Source organism: Furipterus horrens, unplaced genomic scaffold (genome assembly GCF_987537825.1).
Source record: "Furipterus horrens unplaced genomic scaffold, mFurHor1.1.pri manual_scaffold_4, whole genome shotgun sequence".
Classification (NCBI taxonomy): domain Eukaryota; kingdom Metazoa; phylum Chordata; class Mammalia; order Chiroptera; family Furipteridae; genus Furipterus; species Furipterus horrens.
In genome coordinates this window covers 351630-370301 of record NW_028327174.1, presented here as the reverse complement: position 1 = coordinate 370301, position 18672 = coordinate 351630, and the positions used below count along the sequence as shown (strand labels likewise).

General features: G+C 65.3%; 2 protein-coding genes across 6 annotated transcripts; both read right to left on the bottom strand.

The window, feature by feature from the left end:
- Nucleotides 1–336: 336 nt before the first annotated feature.
- On the bottom strand, nucleotides 337–7819 carry MAPK12 (mitogen-activated protein kinase 12). The gene is made up of 13 exons (XM_090272224.1): nucleotides 7557–7819; nucleotides 7335–7464; nucleotides 5106–5164; nucleotides 4313–4424; nucleotides 4189–4218; nucleotides 3966–4013; nucleotides 3292–3406; nucleotides 3025–3096; nucleotides 2858–2937; nucleotides 2706–2784; nucleotides 2443–2616; nucleotides 789–909; nucleotides 337–749 (listed from the first exon to the last, which is right to left on the bottom strand). The coding sequence occupies exons 1-12, from the start codon at nucleotides 7679–7681 to the stop codon at nucleotides 830–832; spliced, it is 1104 nt and encodes a 367-aa protein (XP_090128350.1). The 5' UTR covers nucleotides 7682–7819; the 3' UTR covers nucleotides 337–749; nucleotides 789–829.
- A 2988-nt stretch (nucleotides 7820–10807) lies between these two features.
- On the bottom strand, nucleotides 10808–15831 carry MAPK11 (mitogen-activated protein kinase 11). Of its 5 annotated transcripts, none has more exons than XM_090272222.1 (12): nucleotides 15684–15831; nucleotides 13287–13416; nucleotides 13156–13214; nucleotides 12968–13079; nucleotides 12862–12891; nucleotides 12742–12789; nucleotides 12557–12671; nucleotides 12162–12236; nucleotides 11928–12007; nucleotides 11513–11591; nucleotides 11249–11422; nucleotides 10808–10954 (listed from the first exon to the last, which is right to left on the bottom strand). In XM_090272222.1, the coding sequence occupies exons 1-12, from the start codon at nucleotides 15797–15799 to the stop codon at nucleotides 10875–10877; spliced, it is 1098 nt and encodes a 365-aa protein (XP_090128348.1). In that variant the 5' UTR covers nucleotides 15800–15831; the 3' UTR covers nucleotides 10808–10874. The 5 variants fall into 5 exon arrangements, with proteins under 5 accessions (XP_090128348.1, XP_090128349.1, XP_090128345.1 ...); XM_090272223.1 differs by having other exon boundaries at nucleotides 12162–12233; XM_090272219.1 differs by having other exon boundaries at nucleotides 13156–13416.
- Nucleotides 15832–18672: the final 2841 nt, after the last annotated feature.

The following is an 18672-nucleotide window of genomic DNA, read 5'->3' as shown; positions in this document are numbered from 1 at the left end:
TGAGGTGCCACTGCGGGTCTAGCGTGGCTCCTCCCTAGGAACCTGGTCTTGGAGCTCAAACAGCTGGGACTGATCCCCAGGTTGGAACCTAACCCCCCACTCCCATCAGGCCCTTCCCAAAGGTGGGGCTTCCGGGTCCAATCCATTAGATGAAGGTCACCTTCAAAGCTCCAGGTTCGGGGCTCCCTGGCACAGAACAGGGGAGGGGGGTACCAGCTTTCTGACCCGGGCAGCGGGGACCGAGGCCCCCAGGCTGGCTTTTTCCTGTATAAGGCTACAGTTCAGAGGCCCAAAGGCGGAGGTCCAGCCCAGGAATCCGGAAGCGAAGCCAGAGGGGAAGCTCTACAAAAGGATTTATTTCCTCCCAGCCATGTGGGCACAACCACAAGGGCAATTTACATTCCAGGCTGGGGGTGCAAGAGAGTCCACACCAGCGCCCCCCAGGAGAGACATCCCTGAGTCAGCGCCTGCGCCCTCCCTGTCCTCCTTCGCAGCCACATGAGCTGGACCTCAGCATGGTCCAGAGCAGGCAGGGTCCAAAGCCAGGCCTGGATCCCAAGTCCTACCCCACCCAAAGGCTCGGAGGCCTCTGGCTGCACTCTGCTCAGGGTCTCAGAGGCCGGCCCCAGGGCAGGTGGTGTCCTGTCCAGAAAGTCCAAATGCTCCTCCAAGGTTAGGCTGAGGTGGGACCTGACAGTGGGGCCCCAGACTTGGAATGAGGAGTCTCCAGGGACGCAAACACCAGCCAGAGTCCCAGGATGCCCCTTCCAGGTGGAAGCACCAGCCAGGGTCCCCATGGTGGCCCCGCCATCCTCAGGGCCCAGAGTCTTCACAGGGCTGTCTCCTTGGAGGCCTTGGCCCCCAGCTGCCGGGGAGGCTTGAAGCTGAGCACCTCTTTATACGTGTCACCTGCGGTGGGATGCGAGAGATGGGGAGTCACAGGAGAAGCGGCCCAATCACCCATCAGAATCAACCCCCACGGTTCATACCACTTCTAGCGCCAGCAACCCGAGAGAAGTGCTGGGCTCAGCCCACTGGTGCTCACCCTGCCCAGCGAGAAGTCATGTGAAGTCCACTCAGGGTGGCGGTGGGGAGAGCTCCCAGGCCCAGCCTACTGCCCCCAAGGGGGACACAGGTACTCCACAAGCCCAGCTGAGGACACACTGTTCCCTCAGAGCAGGTGGTCTGTGGGTTTGCACTGCATGTGGCGGGAGTGTATTCACTCCCTCTGACTCCCCAAGGCAGGGGCCATCTGCACAGGGAAGGTCTGTGAGAACAGGCCACTGCTACAGAGCTGGCTTTTCCCAGGGAGACAGGAAGTGATGCAAGTTTGCATCCTGACCCAGGGCTCAGCCACAAACATGCCACGTGTCCACCATGGTGTGTAGTCAAAGCAAAGGTCTCAGTGTGGTTAGTGTGGGCAGGGACCATGGAGGGGATCCTGTGGCCAGTGGTTTTCATGAGGTCTTTCTTTAGCAATGGAAAACTTTCATCAAACCAAACTTATGAACACAAAACAGCACAGATGAGGGTGGAGCCCCTGCTGAAGCCACCAAGGAACCTGGGGGGCCTGAGGACCACGGCTTAGGAACCACAACCCATCCAGCCCCCCCATACCCCCTTGCGCAGGACTAAGGCCCTGGGTCTGAGGAAGAGCCAGGACGGGGCCCAGGACGCAGGCAGCCGTGTACCGCGGCCCCAGTGGTGCTCACTGCTGTTCTCAGATACCCCTGAACCCCCAAGCTGGTCCAGCAGCCACTGGAAGACAGCAAGCCTAGCCCTCATGAACTCCATTCTGGAGTACAGAGGGACAAGGTCCATTCCAGCATAGGGCGTCTGGGCCACAGCTGAGGGAGGGCTGGACTGACCAGGCAGGCAACCGTGAACCCAGCTTGAGGCTGAGCAGGTGTAGTTTGACCCTCAGAAATGAGGGAAGGGGCCCTTGCTGTAAGGAGATGGCCAGCACAAAGCCTGGACAAGCAGAACACTTACAGGGGTCTGAGCTGCTCGGAGGGGCCAGAAGGGACAGGCAGGGAGGGGCCAGGTGCTATGGGCTGGCTGGGGCGGCCCTTATCCCATGGGCAGAAAACGAGGGGTATGCAGTTGTCCAGGTGGAAAGGTTCATGAAAGGGGTGAGGAGAGGGCAAGTTCAAGAGAAGTAAGCAGAGGCCTGGAGACAAGTGGGAGCGGAAGGGCTCCAGGATGGCCCAAGTCTGGCCCGGGCAGGGAGAGGTGGACCCTGGGCGTGGCCAGGAGAGGTGAGGTGCTCACAACCACTTCTGCACGTGCTGAACCCCTGCAGGACACCACGCCCTCCCCTTCGTCCTTCAGCTGCAGCCAGAGGTCACTTGGGGCAGAATACCCCTCGGTCTCTGAGCCCCAGCCACCTGCCTGCAGTTCACAGGGTCCAGCCACATGCCCTGCCTAGAGCCCCCGACTCACGCTTCCACTCGTCCAGAGTGCGGTCCACGTCATCAAAGGACTCGTCATACTTCTGGACCTTGCGGTCATCCTCCGTGTCCTGCAGTGACTCGAAGTAGGGGTGGGTCAGAGCCTCGGCTGCCGTCACCCGCCGCTCCGCATCCAGCACCAGCATTTTCTCCAGGAGGTTCACAGCTGCGGGAGGGCAGGTCAGTCTGGGCAGAGGGCAGGGCTCCCCACCCTAGCACCTGCACTGGCCCCAGGCTCCCCAAGTCCAGCCCTACCGAGAGGGCTTGCGTTGGTCAGGATGGAGGCAAAGTCCTTCTTCTCCAGCTCGGGGAGGCCCTTCATATAGTTCTTCGCCTGTGCGGGAGGAAAGGGTGAGGGGCCAGCTCCCAGGCCGGGCCCTCCAGTCCCCACCCAGCTCCTAACTGACATCAGCACTCTGCAGCCTCTGCACAAACTCATCGGGAGGTGTCCCTGTCACCTTCAAGATCTCCTTCAGCTGGTCCAGGTCTCCGCTGAGCTCAGGAGCACAGTGCGGGCCAGTGAGCAGGGCTGACCCACCCACCCAGCCCGCCCGAACCCACGGGTGGAGGATACGGTCGTTCCCCTTGAACAGCGTCTTCCCTGTGATCATCTCGGCCATGATGCAGCCCGCAGACCAGATGTCCACTGAGACAGAAGCCCCCTCATCAGGGCTCTGTAGGCCGGGGGGAGGGACGCACAGGGGGGACATGGACATACGGGCCGTCCAACCTGCCACACCCTCCTTGCGCCATCCCAGCTCAGTAGCCTCCAGAGGAGCAGCCACGGGCCAGGAAGGTGGGGGGGTCCAGGTGGGGGCCCCATCTCTGGGCAGTCCCTCACCTGTCTGCGTGTAGTGCATCCAATTCAAAATGACCTCAGGTGCCCGGTACCACCGGGTCACCACGTACCCGGTCATCTCGCTGTCGGCCTGTCTGGCCAGGCCAAAGTCCAGGATCTGCAGCCAGAATCAGGAGGGTGGAACAGACAGGGCCCCGGGGAATGGGTGAGCCAGCCCACGTTCCAGGGGTCCCCAAGGCAACTGAGTACACTGGGGCTCCTGCCAGCCCTCCAGGGGCTGCGGGCACGGCCACAGACCCTCAAGCCTTCCCGTGGGCTCCTACCCATGGCCAGGGCACCCAGCCCGACAGAACCTGCCTCCTCCAACGCTGAGGACCAGGCATCCCAGGGGTCTCCTCTCCCTGTTCCTCTGCTCCCTGCTGACTCCCTAGGTCCTGCAGGCCCTCTGAGGAGGCCCTTTGGGCCCTGCCCTGGCTCAAGCACTAGGGACTGGGGGCCGCCTCCCACCCCTCACCTCATGCAGGTATGGGAATATGCCCAACGCCACCCCCAGCCGGTGACTCCCCAGAGCACATCGGGCCATCAACTGCTGGGTCACTGCCTCGGCTGGTCCCTCTGCCTGGGCCCAGGCCACCCCTCCTCCAGGTCTGAGGACCGAGAATGAGGCAGGCAGGTGGGCAGGTGTGAGGAAGCCTCAGCTGCCCCACGACACACACCTTCAACTCACAGTCCTCATTCACTGCCAGGTTGCTGGGCTTCAGGTCCTGAGGGCAGAGGAAGGGTGGCTGTGTGGCCCGGCCCCAGGGCTGTGTGCAGACCCTGTGTGACCTCCCACCGGACCCCGCCATGCCCCCTACAGAGAGAAAGGAAGGCTTCTAGGTGCTGAGCCCTTCCAACGCCCACAGAGCCAGGGGAAGCCCCCCACCCCCCGGGACTCACCCTGTGAATGACGCCAGCAGCGTGGATATACTGTGGGGACAGAGACAGGGTCGGCGTGTCAGCCAACTGAGACCTCACAGCCACAGTCTAGCCAGGGGGCTTCCCCTCACCAGTCTGTCCTCACCTTTAGCCCTTTCAGCATCTGGTAGACAAGGAACTGGATCCGGTCCTCGCTCAGCTTCTCGAGCTTCATGAGCTTGCCCAGGTCGGTGCCCATGAACGGCATGACCAGGTAACTGTGGGGTGGGGTCAGGCTCAGGCCCAGGAAGACACCTGGTCTCCACCTCCCAAGCACCTACTCCACCCCAGAATGTCAGGCGGGCAGGGACCATGCCAGGAGAGGGGCTGGGGACACCGCAGGCCATTGGGATCCAAGGGCAGGCAGGGCGGGTGGAGAGCGCCAGAGGGACCCAGCCAGGACAGTAGAGCCAGTGTGGGTCCTTGACCTCCGCAAGGCCAGGCAGCGGGAGCCGGTCCTCCCCGCCCTGCACAGGCCAGGGGCCCTGGCTCTTGGCCCAGAGCTGCGTGAGCCCAGGGGCTGCTGCCCAAGCCACCACAGGGCTGGCTCCCTGCTCCTCCCCTGCCCTCCAGCAAAGGTCAGCTGCTCCAGTTACAGCCACACACTTAGTGCTGGAGCCCAGGGCCCTGGACCTGCCAGCCGACAAACACTCAGGTCCAAGGCTCGCACCTCCAGCCCCAGAGACAGCCTGGTGCCGAGCGTGACGCGACACCTGGTTGTGCCAGCGTCGGGGGCCCCGGTGGCATGTGGAAGGAAGGCGGGCTGCAACGTGGAGCTGGGTGGTGTACTCCCGACCCCCGTCCCAGCTACAGGGAGAACCTGCCGCCAGCAGACCCTCGTGCTAACCCTCACCCAGCGCCGCTGCCCCCTGCCCGGCCAGCACCCGGCTGGCACTCACAAGTCTGTGAAGTCATCCAGGGTCTCATCGGGGGTGAAGACGTCCAGCAGCCCAATCACCTGGGGGAAGGCCGGAGCCCCAGGTGGGGCGGGGGCACCCTGTCCAGGCTGGCACTGTGCCCCGGACGGGAAAGCCCCCCGCAGCTGTCCTCAGCATCCCCCACTGTCCACGGGGCAGGCTCTGCCCACTGGCGGCACCACCCAGCCCTGGCACACCTGCCCACACACACAGGCTATTTTTGGATGGTGACAGCTGGGATCTTCTGGGGGAGGGGCAGCCCTAAGTCTGGATCAGCTCCCAGCAGTCCAAGGAGCTCCAGTTCCTTGGCCCTTCCTCCCTCCCCCTCTTCCTGAGCCACCATTGAAAACCCAGGACCAGGATGGGGACAGCCTCCCAGGGGAGAGCCGACATCCGGCAGGTACTTCCCAGGGCCCAGCCCCTGCTGGAGAGGCCAAGACAGGCAGCACTACAACCAAACCAACAGCCAGACCTGGCCCCGCAGACCCCTGGTCAGGGGTGATGGACAGCAGACAGGTAATGTGACAACTGGAGCCTGGGGCTCAGGGTGACAGGGCCTCCAGGGACCCAGGGAGGCAGGCGGATGGGTCACAGGGGCAGGGCGGGGGGAGACACCTGGCAGAGGCCAAGTGCACGGTGGCTGAGACAGAAGGAAGGACACTTGGAGCATTTGAGGAACATGGAGAGGGAGGCCAGGTGGCTGAGGCCCAGGCCAGGGAGCAGCCAAGCCGAGGCCAGAGGGAGCCTGTGCAGGCCCTCGTGCGCCAGGTGAAGGCTTCCTCTGATCCCAGAGTGGCGGGGAGGGGTTTAAACAGGCGTGACCCCGAGCATGGGAACGGACAGGAGTGAGGCGAGCGGGGCGCAAGGTGAAGGGACTGCTAGATGAGCGCTGCAGCCAACAGCACCGGCTCATGGGGGCCGGAGGGGACAGACCAGGATGTCCAGAGAGGGATCTGGAGGCAGCCAAGGCTTGGGGCACCAGGAGATGGAGCAGGAGGAGGACCAAGTCCTGGAGGCTAGGGGCCATCGTGTGCGGTGCAGATGGCAGCCGCGGTTGGAGGCAGGAGAGGGAGACCTGGATTGGGGGTTGAGGGGCGGAGCAGGCACGAGGCCTCGGCCTCTCAGAGCCGGTCTCCTCCTGGGCCGCGTCTCCTGGCTTCTGTGCAGGGTGCCCTGCCTGCTGTGGGGGGCAGGAGCCCAAGGAGCTGCCACTGCGGGGGAGGCACCAGGGGGAGCAGGTCCAAGGAGGGGTCCTGCCAGAGCAGTGGGTGAGGAGCAGGACGGGTGGGTGAGAGGGGGGGCCGGTGGGTGAGGAGCTGGATGAAGCCTGGGGTACATCTGCCCTCACGGGGACAGGCCTGGGCATCAGCAGGAGTGACTGGGACAGGGAGGCTGGGCTGGTGTCCACCATGAATGGATTTCACCTGGGAAGAGGGGACCATTTTCCTGGGGGACTCCTCCTGAGGGGAGGCTGGTGGCTCTGATGACCCACAAGGAGCCAGATGAGGGTGAGGTAGGGGTGGCTGGGGTGCAGGAGCAGAGCTCCCAGCTCCCCTGGCCAAGCAGCCAGCAATGGCCACTGGAGAGGTCCATAGCAGCCACACGTGGTGCTCTGTGGGCAGGTCTGAAAACAAGGGAGGCCTTTTCCTGGTGGGGACCCGGGTCTGCCACTCCCCACTGTCCACGAAACCCCAGCCAGTGCCCACCAGACACCAACCCTGAACCTTCCATCCCCAGGGACCCCCAAGGCCCTGAGGTGACAGGCCACAATGTCCGCTCTCATTCCCTGCCTAGCTCTGCCATCCCAGGGTCCCCGGGTCCCCAGGTCCTCAGGTCGCACAGGAGGTGGACTGGGGTAGGGTGCCGGTGCGGCTGGAGAAGGCACCTGAGCTGGGGCTGCGGGAGATGGAGAGACCCGGAAACAGGGCAGAGGCGAAGTGCCCCTTCCAGGGAAACAGCTCCACGGAATGTGGGGTGAGGCCTGGGCCGCAGAGCCCGACGAGCGCGGTGGACACCAAGCCCTCTGCAGGGGTCGGGCTGGGTGCAGAGGTCTAAAGCCGGGGAGCAGCCTCTCTCAGCCCCTCTCCCCCGCTCTCTGAAAAAGCCCCAGTCCGCCCTCAGCACCCGGAGCCTCCGCCCACGATACGAGGGACGCCGAGGTGGCCAGGCCGTCTGGGCCGGACCCGGAGGGACCCGCGGGCGCGCACTCACGTTCTCGTGGCGCATGTGCTTCAGGAGGCGCAGCTCGCGGCAGGCCCGCTTGGCGAACAGCTCCGACTGGAAGGGCCGGTACAGCTTCTTGATGGCCACCTTGGCGCCTGTGCGGCTGTCCACGGCCGAGCTGCGGGACGCCCTGCTTAGCGGAAGGGCCGGCCTCCCCTCCAGGACCCGCCGCCGGCCGCCCCCCCCCCCCCCCGCCCGGCCTGCGCTCACCACACTGCGCCATAGGCGCCCGAGCCCACGGGCTGCAGGTCCTGGTACACGACGCGCACCTCCCAGTCGGTCTTGGTCACCTCCTGGCGGTAAAAGCCCCTGCGGGCGGGCGGCGGCGAGCTCATGGATCGGCGGGACACCCCGGGCCACCGCGCTGGTACTCCGCTCCCGGCTCTCCCCTCCGGCTCTCAGGAGCCGCCGACCCCGACCCGGGCCCGTGTGGCACGCCGTCCCACCCCGGCCGGCGGACCAACCGGTCCCCGGGCCGCGCGCACGTGACGCCCCCGCCCGCCCTCCGGCCCCTCCGGAAACCCGAGGCGGCGGCCGCCGGGAAGCCCGGGGCGGGGAAGAGGGGGACGCCGGGGGGGGGGGGGGGGCAGGGGGGGGAGGGGAGCACCGCCCGCAGAGAAGCCCCAGCCTGGAACCCGATGCAGCGCTGAGACCCCGGCCCGCCTCCGCCCCCGCGGGGGTGGCTGAGCAGGAGTCCCAGGGGGCTGCTGTCTCCTCCTCGCTGACCATGCCCCCCGGGCGCCCGGCCACAGGCCTTGTGTCCCTCGCCTTGGTCACTGTCCACCCACTCCGCCAACTTCCACTCCCCCCTCACCGGGTTCCTCACCCCTGAGCCGAGCACGGAGTTCTCACCCTTGTATTCAACACCCCACACCCCAGGATGCCCCCTTCCCCTGGGGCTGATGCAGCCACCACCCCCACACCCCGTTCTGCTCCCCAGTTCCTGTCTCACGGCATCCTCCTTCCCGAATCCGGGAGTTGGTTGTCTCCCAAACTTAGGCTGCAACCCCAATATCCCTCCATGTGATCACTGACCCCAGGAGCCAGGGAGGTAGGCCTGTGGGTCCCCCTCTGTCCCTGTGCACCCCAGCTCTCTCCTCACCCTCAGTCGGCACCTGGGAGCCTGCTCTAAGCATTTGCAGTCCCTCGGGTGTGCGCCCCCATCCAGCTCACTCCTCCCTTGCCCCCCACCCAGTTTGTCCTTCAATGCCCTGCCTGAGCCTCTGCACTCTCTCCAGGAAGGTGTGCCTGACCCCAGGGGTGAAGGACGGCCCTACTCCAGCTCTCGGTGCCCCGCCTCCCACTCCTCTCCTTGGGGGCACCCTTCTTCCGGGAGTCACAGCCCATGCTGGACCAGGTGCTTTTCGAAGGGCAGTGCCCCCAGCCCCCACCCACATCCTCCCCAGCCCGGGACTGGGGTAACAGGATCCCCAGGCCCCTGCCCCGCCTCCTGGGCCCGCCACCATGAATCAGCAGCTCCAGCCCAGCCAGAGCAGCTTTACACCTGGGGTGCCGGCTAGTGATGCTGAGCACTCAGGCGTTGGGGACTGGTCAGTGGGCACGGCCTGGGGTCTCTGAAGCCACAACTACTTGTACCCCATGCCCTTCATGCCCTGGGTTGCTGGGGGCACCCCGCCTGTGGCCTCCAGAAAGCCCCTAGCTGGTCCCCCCCCTTACTCCTGCAGTGGGGCCCAGGGGTCTAACAGGATTCCCATTGGGATCAGACCCCAGGTAGGGCACGTCCCAGTTCTGCCACCACCACCTCACCCGGGACTTGGCACAGCCTGGTTTCCAGCGGTTCCTCAGGACCCAAACCACAGCAGCCACACTGCCCAGGACCCTGGAGGTTCAACTCTCAGATGGTCTCCACCCCCAAGGCCCAGGGCAAGGGTGCAGAATGTCCCTGTCCTGGAGACACCCTGTGTGACCGGCAGAGGACTGGGCCCTCCCCTATCCAAGCTGCAGGTAGCTCAGTGTGCACCCAGAGAGCTGAAGTGGCCCTTTCCCCTTAACCAGGAAGGAAAGCTGTTTCCCTCACCCTCTCCAGCCCAGGGCAAAGGCAGGCCTTTGCTCCCAGAAGCCCCTCAAGCCTCCCCCAGCAGCCTCCCCGACCACTGCAAGAAGGGGCAGGTCTGGATCGGGACCAGATGCAGGGATGATCTGTGGGAGACCATCCCATGTTGCCTGGCCCCCCAGAGTCCCCTGGCCTGGGTGGGCTAGGGAGGGGCTGAAGATGGCTGCCTGTCTGATTGGGACCCAAGGGATCTGGCCAGTGCTGGGGGCGTGAGGCATGGTGACCCCCCACCCCTCCACACAGTGGCACAATGAGGCAGCACCCGAGGCCTGGAACATGTGCTGAGCGAGTGGAAGCCTTTACTGAGACACTGGTGCAGGCACTTGACATTCAGACCTCCTGGGTCCTGGGAGGTAGGAGGCCACCCCCTGATCCTGACAGCCTACACCACCCCTGGACAGAAGACCCATGCCTCCAGCACATCTGGAGCAGGGTCCTTTTTCAGAGGTTACCAGGTCAGCTCCATTCTGGAAGGAGCAGAGCACCCCAGCTCTCGGCTGCAGGCCCAGAGGCAGGCACAGGCTTCTTCATCAGCTCCTGACCGAGGTCCAGGGTCCAAGTCCAAGTCCAATCTGCCTCCGTGTGTGCCGGCCCCCTTAGCGCCCCCCGACCCCCATGCTCCCCAGCTCCCTGGCTGGCTGGCTCTGTGCCCTGGTGCTTCAGGAACCCGAGGCCTTGGTGCACGCGGTTGGTTGTCCCTTGCCCATCCGAGCCTCGTGCATGGGCCACAGCCCTGGTCCCATGACATCAGACACGGGGGGCGGGGAGTCAGGTGGCTACCCCAACTTGGGCCTCCTGCTGGTCAGAGCCATTGGCCCTCCGGCACCCCACAGATTCACCCACACCTTCACGTGCCTTAGCATGTAAATACCAGGAACACATGTCAGGGCACGTGCCACACAACACAGGGGAGCACATGGCTCGAGGCAGAGTCTGATTGGGCATTAGTGGCTGTCTCCCTCCACCCTGCCACCCCCCAGGAAAGACCCTGTCCAGCTCTCAGGCCTTTGGGTCTCAGCGTTTCTCAGGGTAGCCGCCCAATTCCAGGCTGAGCAGCTTGGACCACTGAGACTGCTCCTTCTGAGTCTCCAGGGGGCCCTGGCCCCAGTGCACCATCCCCCAGAGACAGCCCAGTGGGACTGAGATCTGGAGACAGACATGCTGCCCAGAGGACCCCTAAGCACCCAGGTCCTCTACAGCAAGGCCCCAAGGGAGACCCTGGTTGCTGGGAGGTGGGAGAAGGACCCAGGAAGACCAGGACACTCCGGCCACGGCTTGCACATGTGCACAGGTTCATGCATTCATATGTGTGCGCAGACTCCCACAAGGAGCAGCCTGCAGACCAGGGGTCCCAGGACAGGGGTCAAGTGGTAGGAGGCGCCCGCTGTGGGAACGCAGTAGGCCGAGGAACCGGGGCGGGCAGGCTCAGGCCCCTCTTTGAGTTCCTGTGTGGCTCACTGCTCCATGTCCAGGCTGCTCGGTGCTGGCGGTGGTTCTGGGGGCTTGAAGCTGAGGACTTCCTGGTAGGTAAGCTCTGCAGGGTGAGGGGAAAGGTGAGCTCATGCTGCCACCAGCCCCCCAGCCCGGGCCACCGCCTTCTGAGGGCAGCCTCAGCCCGTGGCCTCTCCACAGCCTGCCCTGTGCTGCCCCCACCCTCTGCTAGACACAGCGACCCCATCTTGACCTGCCCCACCCTGGAGGTGGGGAGCGTGCTGTCCCCCTCCCAGGCCACCCTGAGGATGAGCGGGGGCCCGCTGTGCAGGAACGGGCGCTGGCCTCCCCGCTGGCTGCAGCACCCCCGCCCCCCCCCCCCCCCGGCCCAGCCCACCCTTCCACTCCTCCAGGGAGCGCTCTTTTGCCTCCGCGCTCTCATCGTAGGGCTCAGCCTCGGGCTCGTCCTCCGGGTCGTGGTACTGGCTGAAGTAGGCGTGGGCCAGGGCCTCCGCCGCGCTGACCCTCCGGTCACTGTCCAGCACCAGCATTCTCGCCAGGAGGTCCACGGCTGCACGTGGCCGGGAGACAGGGGGCTGGAGGTCAGCTCCAAATCCACGGCCGGATGTGCAGCCCAGCCCGGCCCCAGGCCCATCCTCACCCAGGGGATTGGCTCCACGGAAGATGCTCCTGAGGTCCTTCTGGGGCATGGCGGGCAGGGACTGGATGTATGTCCGGGCCTGTGGGCACACGGGGGAGGCCTGAGGGGGCTGCTCCTCCCGACATCCCCCAGCCCCAAACCAGGCAGAAGCTTGCCCGGAGAAGCCCCCACGCTCACCGACACCGACAGGCCCAGGTAGGGCCTGCAGAGACGAGCCCTGGGCCTGCTGCCGCCTACCCAGGGCCCGGCCATGGGTGCTGCGACTTTGCCCTCACTGTCCCTCATGCCAGAAACGGCTTCTCTGTTCACCTGCTTCCCCTCGAAGGGCTCAGGCGCTGCCTTGGGCTCCATTCCCCATGGGAAGGGCAGGGCGGGAAGGGGGCAGGCCTGGTCCCAGAGGAAGCCGGTGACTCACATGCTCCGAGGATATCTTGGCCAGAACCTCAGGGCCGGGCGTGCCCACCACCTCCATGATGCGCTTCAGCTGGTCAATGTCTGCCTGGCTCAGGAAATGCCCACTGGCCAGGCGTGACCCCTCCTCAGCCCCCAGGCCCCAGACCACGGGGCACTGCCCAGAACCTGCTCTGCAGAAGAAAGGGGTCCTGGCTCAGCCCCCCAACCTTTCCCTCCGACCCACAGCCAAGGATACAATCGCTTCCGGGGAAGAGCGCCTTTCCTTGGAGCAGTTCAGCCATGATGCAGCCCACAGACCAGATGTCCACTGCTGGGGGCGGGGTCCCTGTCAGTCTGTCCACCCCAAGTCCCTTCTCCAGAGCTGGGGGCTGCCTGGACTGGGCTGGCCCAGTGTCCCCAGTCGCCCCTAGGCCCCTCCTCCCCTAGAGAAAACCCTGGGCAGGAGGAGGGATCAGCCCAAGACCACGTGCTCTGCCATTCTGAAGGTCTGTTCCCCAATGCAGGCTTTGGGTCCCCCAGGATTGGAGCCCCATGTCCTTGGCTTGGCTGTCCCCTGTCGCTGGCCCTGGCATGAGCTCCGCCCGCCCACCCTGGGCCCTCCGCACGGCTGCCCCACAGGGCCGCCGTCACCTGTCTGGTTGTAGTGCATCCAGTTGAGCATGATCTCAGGGGCGCGGTACCAGCGTGTGGCCACGTAGCCCGTCATCTCCTCCTCCGCCTGGCGCGCCAGCCCGAAGTCCAGGATCTAGAGCCAGCAGCCAGTGTCAGCGCGCCCCATGCCTCCTCAGCGCCCCCGCCCCCAGCCCAGCGCGCACCCGGAGCTCGCAGTCCTCGTTCACCGCCACGTTGCTGGGCTTCAGGTCCTGCAGGGTCAGGGGCAGGTGAAGGTCAGCGAGGGTGGAGCCCGGCCCTCACCCCGGCCGGCCGGCACCTACCCGGTGGATGATCCCGGCCGAGTGGATGTACTGCGAGGAGGGGAGACAGAGGTCAGGCTCCCGCGCGCCCCCGCGCCGCCCGCCCGCGCCGCCCGCCGGCGCCCACCTTCAGCCCGCGCAGCAGCTGGTACACGAGGAACTGAACGTGCTCGTCACTCAGCGCCTGGCACTTGACGATGTTGTTGAGGTCGGCGCCCATCAGAGTGGTCACCAGGTACCTGGGGGGCGGGGTGGGGGGCGCGGCGATCAGGCCCGAGCGCTGGCCCCGCGCCGCCCGCGCCTGGGGACGCTTACACTTCGCGGAAGTCCTCTATGGAGGTGGCCGGGGTGAAGACGTCCAGCAGCCCGATGACCTGGCGGGAGGGGGCAGGATGGCGGTGCAGCCCGGGCCGCCCCGCGCGCCCCCGCGGGGAGTCCCAGCTCACGTTCTCGTGCTTCAGGTGCTGGAGCAGCCGCAGCTCCCGGTACGTCCTCCGCGCGTGGATCAGCGACTGGAAGGGGCGCGACAGCTTCTTCACCGCCACCTTCTGGCGGAGCCGCGTGTCATAGGCCGAGCTGCAAGGCGGCGGTGAGCAGGTGGGCAGACCGCGGCCGAGGGCATGCTGCCCAGGCAGCCCCTGCCTCTCCTCCGTGAGGTGGGCCCTTCCCACCGCCCCTGCTTCCCCGGACCCGCAGGGCTGGGCTGCCATCCAGGCGCTGCCACAGGGTCCCCAGGGATGAGAACAGAATGCGACTGGCACCTTCTCTGGGCCTCCTCCGCTCCTGCTCCTTCCTCAAGAGGCAGCTCACCCTCCAGCCCACCCCTTCATCCGGGGCCTCCCCACACACAGGGCCACCTGCCCCACCTGGGAGCCCCGGGGCAGGACCTGGGTGCTGTGTGCCCTCACCCAGTGACTCGCAGCCCCAACCCAGAGCAAGGCTGGGGAGTCTCCGCTGGTCAGGGTGGAAATAACACAACAGGGAGACAGCACTAGCTGTTCCCACAGCCAAGAGTCCCCCCACCCCCATGGGCTGTGGGTCCAAGAGGCTCCTCCAGAGCCTCTGGATACTCAAAACATGGAGGGAAAAACGGGCATCATTATTCACAGCAAGAAACCTGGCGACAGAAACGTCCAGCAGGGGGCGGTGTTCGCAGCCCCTACCTGCCCAGGTCCTGACCCTCCACCCCACGCCCACCCACTCCTCACAGGGGCTCCACAGTCACTGGCATCATCTCAAGTGCAGTCGCCTCACCCACCCTCCCAGGTTCCACTGCACTCAGGATGGGCCCGCCCACAGCGTTGCCTTTGCTCGGGCAGCTCCCTCTGGCTGATGCGCCCCCTCCCACTGCGCCTCCCGCCCCTGGGACCTTGCCTTCCCCAGGAGTGAGAGGCATCCACACAGGGCCAGGGGTGCCCGTGGGCCCAGCTGGGGGTGGAGGAGAGCCAGGGAGGTGCCTGAGGCATCCGTCCCCTTCCCCTAGCCTGTCACCTGCTGGGGAAGGTCCAAGTCACTGCGGGGGGTGGGGGGAGCAGGGGGACGGCCCTTCAGGTGAAGCAGCAGATGCTTGTGCCTGATCGTGTCTGTGCATCCCAGCAGCAGCTTCATCCGGGATGTGGAAGCCCAGCAGAGGGCCGTCCCCTGTACGGCCACGGCTCACTGCCGACCTCAGTGAGGTGGGGAGAGGCCGGGCTGCCTGGGGAAGCTGACGTGCCTGAGAAACTCCCAGGGGCGAGATGCACTTCCAGCAGGGCCTCCATCAGATCTCGCAGAACCACTGACAGGTTGTCCCTGACCCTCTTCTTGCCCTCGGTGTCTTAGAGACAAGGCAGGGGCCTGTCACTGGCTGGGATTCCCCAAAGGGCCTGCCTGGGGCTCCTGACTGCACGACAGGTGAGATCAGAGGCCTCAGGGACCTCAAGCCCCCGCTCCAGGCCCCAGCACCAGGTCTCCGGAAGGGCTGGGGAAGTCCCTTCCGAGCCTGGAGCAAGGCCGCTGTTTCCCTGAGGGCTGCTGCATCCGCACCCCCTTGACTCCTGCAGGGGACAGCAGCCACCTGCACTGGCCCTGGTGGGGAACCCACTGGGTGGGGTGGGGGTGGCATCTCTGAACATTCACGCCCACAGTCAGCCTCGCTGTCAGCATTCCTGCTGACACCAGAACTTCCTGAGACCACCTCACCATCATCAGCCCCTTCAGCTTCCCCACCTCCCAGGGTAACAGGCCTCAGCCAACTCTGGCCCTCCTGCCGCTCCCAGGCTCTGTCTTCTGTCTGGGCCCCAGGGCCTAACTGCAGGGCTGCAGTCTGAGCTCTTGTTTGTGGCAAAAATGGGGTGGGGTGTAGAACCTTCTAAGGCTTGTAGGGGTAATGGTGGATGTCTTATCTTAGGCCTGATCTACCCATCGCAAGACGGAGATCCTCTGTCAAACGGGAGGAGGGGGCAAGGCCCCGGGGAAAACCCGAGGCCATCCGAGGGGGAGGGGTCTCACCCTCAGCTTAGGCTTTGTTTTTCAAACAAAAGTACCCACCCTGGGGTGGGGGCACCTGCCAGACCCTGGGACTGCCTGACCCTGGACCAGGAGGAGTACATACGCCAGAGCCGTGCTGGGACATTTGGGGGCCCGGGAGACCCGCCCTTTCGCCGGCTGTGACGCTGCAGGATTAGGGCCTGGTAGGGGACACTCCGGGTGGCGGTGGTGGGCGGAAGACCCTTCCCCATGCCCTGGAGCGGTGTCTGGTACGCAAGTTTCCTTCACACCCCCCAACCTCCATTCATTCCACAGATCCGTGATCCGTGCAGAGCCCGGGACCACCCCGGCCCCCCACGCCGCCCCGCCCCTACCAGACGGAGCCGTAGGCACCCGAGCCCACCGGGCGCAGCCCCTGCAGTCGCTGCGGCACCTCCCACACTGTCTTGTTCAGCTCCTGCCGGTAGAAGCCGGCGCGCGGGCCGGACATGTCGGCCCGCGCGCCCCGCCGTAGCGGAGCGAGCCGAGCGCGCCGAGGGCGGTGCACGGGGTGGGGCCGGCGAGGGGTTCCCGGGAACGAGGCGGCGCCGCCGAGCGGAAACCGACCCTCCTCTCCCCCCCCCCCCCCGGGCGGAGCCAGGGGGCGGGCGCGGACAGGGTCCGACTTACAGACCCTGCGGCTGCTACCTGCTGGGGTCCACGCACCTCCCCCAGAATTCGCCCACGTTCTGTCCTAGCCCGGGGCCGCCGACCCAGGCCGCCGCCTCCGCTCTCAGGAATCGGGTCTCCTCACCCTTCCCGCCAGCACCTCTCCTCGCCCCACCTCCCGCCCTGCAGCCACTTCCCCAGCTCCTCCCTTAAAAGCAAAGATGTCTGGGTGCACCATTATCAACATAGAAAATGACACCTAATGCAACTAGGCACGGGGTTGGCTAGGGCCCCCTCTGCGCTGGGCAGATGGCGCCTTGGGTCCTGGGCCAGCGTTCGGGCTGTGGCGGTGCGGCGGCCTCCTGTTGCCCTTCCACGCGCTGATGGGGCCGCCCAGCGCCTCCTGGGGGGACTGTGACCGCCCGGCCAGGCCTAGCGACCAGCCTTGTCAGGACCAGGGACAGCGGCGGCCCCAGGGGATCTTCGGGGCGTTGTACGCACTCAAAACTTTCCCTAAATGAATCTTCTTCGGTGCCTGGCACCCTTCCTTCTTCTGTAACAACCCCCCTCAGTTGCCACCTCTTCCAGGAAGCCCACCTTGACTTTCCTAGGTACCGAGGAGCCCCTGTAGTTCGCAACCGCAGTTCCCAAGGGCCGCGACCTCCTCCCGCACCGCACTTCGCTCTCGCTGTTTGGTTCCCCCCGGCTGCTCTACCAGGTGTTCCCCGGACCAGCAGGGCGGCCGCGCCCGCCTCGACCCCGCGCTCTGGCGCGTCTGCTTCTACGTCCTACTTTGCAGAGAAGAAAAACACCTCCTGACTCCATCCTGGGGTAGCGGAGAGATCGAAACAAACTAAAACCTGAGTTTTATGAATCACCTGATTTTCAAATTTCGACAACCACATGAAAATAATCCACGTCAAAGCAGCACCATGCAAATGCACACATCTGCCCAGAGGATCCGGGCCCCGGGGAAGCGGGCTCTGAGTCCCAGCCGCAAAGGCCACCCTCGCATGACCTTGAAAAGTCCGCGGCCCCGCCCGCCCCCACCCCGCGAGCCGCCCCCGGCTTGTTCCCCCTCTGGGAGCCGCGTCCCTCCCCGCGCCGCCCGCTCTCGGTCTCCGTGAGGGCCCCGCCCTGGGGCGCCTTTCCCCGGAGGCTAAGGTTTTGTGCGGAGTTAATGAGGCTTCAGCGAAAGCGGGGGGAGGGGCGGGAGCGGAGCCCGGGCTGTGGGAACCCGGCCGCGGCCGCGGGGAGACCGGCCTTTGTCTGCACGGCAGCCGAGCTGCCGCGCGTTCCCATGGCGACCGGCCCCGCCCCTGCGCAGGTGTGGGCCATTCCGCGCTCTCCGGGGGTGGGAGGGGGCTGTGCCCATCAAGGGAACCCCCTCCGGGCCTTCCTCCGGGATTTCGCCGGTGAGTGGTCAGAGGTGACCAGGGTGGAGCGGCCTCCCTGCGGGGCTCAGGGGTCACCTGGAGGGGAGACCCTCCTTATCCAGCAAACCTGCCCTGGATACACCCAGCCCGGCCTGCGACGCTGGCTGCAGGCAGACAGGTGCCCCGCGCTGCGTCCTGGGGAGGGCCGGGTTTTGAGTGACCCGGGAGAGTTTCCGAGGGGTTGGCGGCAGCGAGAAGCCCCCTGAGAGGTGACACCGGACAGCCCCGCCTCTTCAGGATCAAGCTTGACTTAAGGGACTGGAAAGAAGGTGGTGACCACGGTGGAGGGCTGTGGCAGGCTGGGGGTGGGGGGGCACGGCCAGATTTCAGAGTTTCGTTTTTAGGGGCCTCTCCTGGACATTTTCATTGTCGTCCAGGCCTCCAGGTGAAGGTTGCTATGTCCAGGTGAGAGGACTGAGCCTGGACTGGTAGCAGTGTGGGCGGGGCAGCAGCCAGGTGTGGTAGGAGCACATGTGAGGTGGGGGGCGGGGCTGACACCCAGGCCTGAGCCCTGGTCTGCCTCCACCCTCTGCGGTGACTCAGTGTCACCCCTGAATGTCAGGAGCCCAGCTCTTCTGTCCTTGTGCACTGGTCCACACCACCCCCCCTCCTGGCTGCACTTCCCCGAGTCACAACTGAACTTCCCAAAATGCTGGTCTGGCTGTGTCTGGGTAGGGCTCCTGCTATTAATAAGCAGCAGGGTCTGCCTGCAACTCAGAAGGGACGGTCGAGGTTGCTGTTGGCCGCCGGCTGCCTCACCTAGGACCACGTCCTGCCCACCCTGAGCACCCCAGCTCCCTGGCCGTTCCTCTCCTTCACCGGCCCCATGAAAGGACAGACCCCTGAATTTCTTCACAGGCCTTCCTCCAAGGGGGGCCCTGCCTACTGGACTGGCAGGCCTACCTCTATCCACGCTTCAGAATGGAGGGAGGGCTCTCACTGACTTCCCCATCTTGCCGGGCTGCTGGGGGGTGGGGGGCAGAAGGGGCCCATTGGGGTCCACTCTAGAAGCCAGGCCTCCAGCCTCCCTTCAAGCTCAGCCCTCCCAGATGGCCCCCCTGCTCTGCCACCTGCATCCCTGCTGCCTGAGGATAAACCAGCATGCATTGAGATGTTCAGACATGTGAGTACCTGGATCCACCCATATCTGAAGCTGGGGCACCTCCACTTCCTTGTTATAGAGCCATTAAATCCCCTTCCTGCTTGGGCGATATTTCTTTTTTTTTTAAGAATTTTATTTATTTTTAGAAAGAGGGGAAGGGAAGGAGAGAGGGAAACA

What these genes read in the sequence shown, in the direction of transcription:
- MAPK12 (XM_090272224.1), bottom strand. Translation starts at nt 7,681, where the DNA reads ATGAGCTCGCCGCCGCCCGCCCGCAGGGGCTTTTACCGCCAGGAGGTG. An exon ending in CTGGATGACTTCACAGACTT is followed by an intron (nt 4,425 to 5,105) that starts GTGAGTGCCAGC and finishes CCCACCCCACAG; the next exon opens with TTACCTGGTCATGCCGTTCA. An exon ending in GACCAACGCAAGCCCTCTCG is followed by an intron (nt 2,617 to 2,705) that starts GTAGGGCTGGAC and finishes GCCCTCCCGCAG; the next exon opens with CTGTGAACCTCCTGGAGAAA.
- MAPK11 (XM_090272219.1), bottom strand. Translation starts at nt 15,799, where the DNA reads ATGTCCGGCCCGCGCGCCGGCTTCTACCGGCAGGAGCTGAACAAGACA. An exon ending in GCTCTTCCCCGGAAGCGATT is followed by an intron (nt 12,008 to 12,161) that starts GTATCCTTGGCT and finishes TGAGCCAGGCAG; the next exon opens with ACATTGACCAGCTGAAGCGC. An exon ending in CCAAGATATCCTCGGAGCAT is followed by an intron (nt 11,592 to 11,927) that starts GTGAGTCACCGG and finishes GTGTGCCCACAG; the next exon opens with GCCCGGACATACATCCAGTC.